The sequence below is a fragment of the Pangasianodon hypophthalmus genome, chromosome 6 (assembly GCF_027358585.1).
Source record: "Pangasianodon hypophthalmus isolate fPanHyp1 chromosome 6, fPanHyp1.pri, whole genome shotgun sequence".
Classification (NCBI taxonomy): domain Eukaryota; kingdom Metazoa; phylum Chordata; class Actinopteri; order Siluriformes; family Pangasiidae; genus Pangasianodon; species Pangasianodon hypophthalmus.
The window spans coordinates 4,743,992-4,749,991 of NC_069715.1; the positions used below are offsets into that span (position 1 = coordinate 4,743,992).

Genomic DNA, 6,000 nt, shown 5'->3' on the forward strand with positions numbered 1-6,000 from the left:
CTGGATGGTGACCCAAGCAGGTTCTGTTGTCCATAGTAGCTTGTCTGGGATGTGGGGAGAAGGAGATGGTTTGAAGCTTTTTAGTCCAATGTCCAATAGTTGTAATTGGTTCTTTAATGTAAGTGTGCTTAAAAATAAAATGAGATAATAAAGATAAAAGAAAAAGTGGCATTTACATGGGGAGCCCCGGTCCGCTGCATCTGTGTGCAACACCATCTTGCTTGCATGCTCACATACTTTGCCTTTATTTTGGTTTACTTAGTCATATTTGCTTTTATTTTGCTTTCTGTCTTTGCCTTTGTTGTCTTTGTCTTGGTGTACGTTTTTGTTTTTGCCTTTTTTGTTTTCGTTGTTTGGTTTTTCGATTTTTATTTATACAATTTGTTTTTTGTGATTTGCTTGTTAATGTCTTTTGAGTTCTCTTCCATGTTCCGCCCCTTCTAGGTTTCGTTGTGTCTACCATGAGTGTAGCAAAGCGGAAGCATGCAGATGAACCCATTTAGTTGATTATGTAGTGGCTTCTGTTGTCAGTTGCCCTTTTGTTTTTTTGCCCATTGAATTGATGTGGGGTCCTGTAATTCTCTTATACATTTTAGCCTTTCTTAAAATGAACTTTGTAATTGAAATAAATGATTATTTACATTTTTAATAATTGCAATTGTATAAATCTCCAGATTGCTTTTTCCTCCGATGGTCAACTTTTTGGTGAGCATGAGCAGCTTCTTCAGTAAATGGCCACAACTGTACAAGATCTCCTCTGAGTCTGCAAGGGGGAACAGGATCTCCTCTGAGTCTGCAAGGGGGAACAACGAGCACCCGCAATGCCACATCTGGGCTTCTAATGTGAGTAATGTGACCCCTTCTGCAAACCCAGAAATGATTCCCAGCGCTTTCCTCTTGCACTTCATTCAACTGATTATCCATATGGACAACCTTCTCAGAGCTTGCAAATCGAAAACCACCTCCATCACCATTCCACATGTTCCTGCCCCTATATCTGAATTGGAATAAATAAGCATATTGGGTAAATTGTGTGAGAAATGTTGCCTAGTGCATGTGATTGTGGTCTTAAATGTCAGTCTTCAGTGCCCTCTGCTGATCTAATGGATCCCATAGCAGATGCATTTTAAAAGTAGAGGAAAGACCATCCATCATCTAGCACAATCATATTTTGTTTGTGAAGTTTATTTTTTTTATTCTATCATGACATATTGTCTTACATTATACATTATGTACTTGTTTGTTTATTGGTTGGTTTGTTGATTTATGTTTATATACACTGGGGCCTAATAATATGAGAAGATATCACTCTTAGCTTCCCTTTTGTCAGGAAAATTGACATATCACAAATTGTTAGTGCCAATGAGATAATTGTATTACATTCATGAAACATGCATGCTGCTGAATACAAAATATATTTCTATGGGCAGAGATAAGACACAACACTGATTTTTTTTCTGATTAGTTTAATCAGTTCTTATGCATATCCATATTATGGATATATTTAATTAGAAGTAAGTTTTATAAACATTTTACAGCTAACATGATGATATATATGTTTGAAGATTTGAACAACTTGTTCCTTAAAGTGATTTAGATGCCATTTTACCCATCATATTTTTCTTTGTGTTTAGTTCAGGTTTAAACAGAATAATATAACATTTAGGTGTAAATATACAGAACAGTAGAGCAAAACTAGAGGCCAAAATAGCAAATATCTCCACAGCTACAGTAAATTTTCCAGGAGAGCTGACATAAGCTGGAATAAAGGTTATCCACACAGCACAGAATATGAGTATGCTGAATGTGATGAATTTAGCTTCATTAAAATTATCTGGCAGCTTTCTAGCTAAGAAAGCCAAAACAAAGCACAAGAAAGCAAGTACTCCAATATAACCCAACACTGCCCAGAAACCTATAGCTGAGCCCAAGTTACATTCTAATATGATCCTTTCCTTGTAGTAGTTCATGTTCTTATAGGGGAAAGGAGGGGAAAGTGTTAACCACAGCACACAAATAAGAACCTGTATGAGAGTGAATGCAAGTACACTGAGTCTCTGCTGTAGAGGCCCAAACCATTTCATTACATTACTGCCTGGAAGTGTAGCCCTGAAGGCCACTAACACCACTATTGTTTTTCCCAGAACACAGGAGATACAGAGGACAAACGTGATCCCAAACGCTGTGTGTCGCAGCATACAGGACCACTGAGAGGGCCGTCCAATGAAAGTAAGTGAACAGAGGAAACACAGAGTCAGGGAGAACAGCAGCAGGAAGCTCAGCTCAGAGTTGTTGGCCTTAACAATAGGAGTGTCCTTTTCTATTAAAAATAAAATAGCTACTAACACAGTTAATGTAGCTCCAAACAAGGAAAAAAGTACCAGTACTATCCCCATAACCTCTGTAAATGAAAGAAACTCTATGACCTTTAACACACATTTATCTCTATCAGCATTAGACCAATATTCTCCTGGACACTGCTCGCAGTTATTTGAATCTGCAAAATAATCATGGTTATTATCATTAAGAAGCAAAATAAAGTTTAACTTATGGTTTTATTTATTAATACCATTGCTCAGGAACTGTATCCTAAATAATAAAAGGAGGATACACAATGTACAATTAACAACTTGTCTTTGAAATTTGATAATGCTGAAATTACCTGTCTGGTTACTGATCTCTCCCTCTGCACATGGTATACAGTCGTAGCAGCAGACAGGCCTTCCTTTCTGTGCAGCTTTCCTGGTTCCTGGAGGACAGCTCTCACTGCACACAGACCTTGGCTTCTAATATGGACAATATATTATGCCTACAACCTCTGAATTATAAGGTTGTATCTGACAATAACATGCAGGTGTTAAGCTATAATTGTTTGTTTAATAATGAAATCCATGCAGATTTACAGCTTTGTACGATTTACTTTGAAGCTCTATGTTGATGTAAAATGTTTCATGTGTATTTAGTGGGATGTATAATGTTTGCGAAAAATGTTATATAGGACAGTAGGGCCTGATTTAATTAAAAAATATAATTTATTACAATTTAGATTATATTTTATTAAAAAACTTAGAATTAGCAAACAATGTATGTACCTCTCTATTCTCTCCAGCCCAGACTATATCTTCAGCATTTAGGACAAATTGTTGTCCAGTTGGCAGAGAGGCGTCATAATAGCCCACAACCTTAAACTGCACTTCTCCATTGAACCCTCGTTGCCAGTTAACCACATCATACTTTGCAGCCGTTGCCCCAGTGCTGTCAAACCAAACCTGTTCTCCTACTTTGGTGGTAAAATTTACCCTTTTTAGCGACATAACAACCTTTAAATCGAAAAGAAAACCACTATTTATTTAATGACGATTTCAGTCATGGAGATAGCTTGCTTTTCTTCTCTTCTTTGTGTTACCTGCCATGGTTGAATTGTTTTGTTTTTCTCACAACTCTGGTTTTCTGTACATCTCAACAGCGTGTGTAGAGAATGTGCCACAGTATAGACTGCATTGTAGACATTATTTGCATATCTCAATTCTGATATATCCTTACTGTAGTTTTTAAATTGAATCATATCTTCATATTTCTTGCAGTTGTTTTCAGTTTGAGATATATTTCCCTCTGTATGCAAGCAAGGGAGTGCTGTTTGCCAAAATTCATTGACAGCATAGTGAGCAAAATTACCAATCTTCAATTTTCCCACATCAAAACCAATGGCTCCAGCCAATACATTGTAACTTGCTGGTGTTGCTAGATCACCAGCAGAAATCCATGCAACACCAATCATCTGGTAGCCAGTTAGATTATTTAATATAAGCTGTTCTATAAAAATGTTCATATCAAAGTAGGCGAGAAATACAATAATTACTTTGGCTGTGCCTTTCTTAATAATATCAGCCACTTTAACCATTTTGGCAGGATCTGACCGGTCAAACTTCTCTGAGTACTCAACACATATTCCCTCCTCTTTGGCTGCATTCAGAAAAATGGCCATTCCATTGTTGCCATAGTCATTATCACTGTACACAGCTCCCACCCAAGACCAGCCAAAGTGCTTGACCAAATATGCCAGTGCTCTACCCTGGTAGTAGTCACTCGGTATGGTCCTGAAGAAAGAGGGGTAATCTTTTCTGTTGCTCAAACATTCACATGTGGCAGCATGACTTATCTGAGGACAGAAGGACAGGTAAAAAATAACTAAATCCTTTTTTTTGTTCATCTTACACCAAAGGTTTTTTTGTTGTTGTTGTATTTTTTTTACATGTTTACATGGTCCTAGCAAGAGAAAATTAGACAGGAGCCTGTTTTAACAGTGAAAATAACAACTAGCATTAAACTGAAGAACACAAAAGAAAAATTCTAATCTGTGAAAACAATGGTTATGTATTATGTACACTATAAATCCAAAAGTACACTCATGTAAATGATGCTGATAGAAAGAATAACATTCATTCAGTTAGCTTTACCACTCTATCTTGGTCAGGTTTGCGGTGGACACAGCCAATCCTGGAAACACTGGGCATGAGGTGAACATGTGACATGTTCATGCACTCTTTCACACTTAAGGACGATATAATGTTGCCAGCCTACCTATCTGCACATATATGGGCAGTGGCTGGAAACCAGAGAACCCAGATGGCACCCGTACAAACATGGAGAAAGCATTCAAAACTCTTTACAGACAGTAACCTGAGCACAGGATTGAACCCAGGACCCTAGGGCTGTGATGTGCCAATGGTACCCACTGCAGCACTGTGCCACCCATAAGAATAACATACATTGCTCAAAAACAAATACATATCTAGGATAAACATGCACATTTGTTGGAATATTAAACATAATTACCATAATTTACCTCCTTGTTAGAATTGTGTCTCAAAGTAACATTGAGCTTCTCTTAGCTTTTGAGGCTGAAGAGACTCATATCAGAGGATTGATGATTAGTAAATAGATAAAAAAATAGATATATATGATGACTTAATTGTAGAATGTTTTCTATAAATGAAGATAATCATCTCATGCATGTTTAGGTGTGTTTTGTAACTATTAAATAAACTGTTATTAAATAATGATTAAAATCATTGATCCTTACCACTGGGATGTTAAAAGGTCCTGTAGTTTTTGTGAGTGCTATAGTAGGAGTAGACTCTGACTCCCCTATGATGGCTTGTACTACTGCTTGTCCAGAGCAGGCATCTGCTGTTATGTCCTGACCATTCATTAAAGACATGGCTGCCTTCATAGATAACAAGCCTGAGAGACAATTATCATAAATCTTGTAACCAAGTGAGATATTTGGTAGCAAGTTGTTGCTTCTGTTGATTTCATCAATTGCAAAAGTCATAGTCTGAGCAAGTCGGAATTCACTGAGGTCAATTCTACAAATATACATAAAAAACATATGAAATTTCAAATTATTTAATATAAAATGAAAAAGTAATATAATGGAGAAATATAGATTATTATTATAAAGCAGAAACAGGTGCCACTATAACAAACCTAATGCATATTAAAGGTTGAGGTTTTTCAGTATATGCCAGTGACTGCATCTGTGTACCACGATGAATTGAAAAGATAGCTCCAATTGTCACATCTCCATCTTTGGACAGCAGAGGATTTGCTGGGTTTTCCAGAATATGGCAATATTCTCCCTTTGCCATGCTAAGAGAAAGGAGTAGTACAAGGAATAACATCACAAAGTGTGTCCAATACTTTTGTTGCATCAGTCCTCAACAGATGTAGTCTCCATGTATTTATTGACATGCTCTAGGTCTTCTGGGTATGACAATTCAGTTTGGACAAATCAGAGAGGTAGCGAGCTTTCTGATGTCATTAAGGAACAGGCAGTATTGTTGGCTTGTGCACGCTGGGCCTGCCTGTGCTGTCAAACAATGTGGCCAATCTGTTTGCATTGTTGTATTTCTTGCATGTGTTCACTGACTAGTAGGGGAATAGATAGTGTTCCCAGACCTCTTTAGTGACAGCTAGAAGCATATATTTTGCTAGTCA

General features: G+C 37.1%; 1 protein-coding gene across 1 annotated transcript; it reads right to left on the reverse strand.

Annotated features, from left to right (window-relative positions):
- Positions 1 to 1,583: 1,583 nt before the first annotated feature.
- On the reverse strand, positions 1,584 to 5,680 carry LOC113534724 (extracellular calcium-sensing receptor-like). Its single transcript, XM_053234953.1, has 6 exons — positions 5,491 to 5,680; positions 5,084 to 5,369; positions 3,407 to 4,159; positions 3,093 to 3,320; positions 2,663 to 2,786; positions 1,584 to 2,497 (listed from the first exon to the last, which is right to left on the reverse strand). Exons 1-6 carry the CDS (start codon positions 5,649 to 5,651, stop codon positions 1,584 to 1,586), a joined length of 2,466 nt encoding a protein of 821 aa, XP_053090928.1. The 5' UTR covers positions 5,652 to 5,680.
- Positions 5,681 to 6,000: the final 320 nt, after the last annotated feature.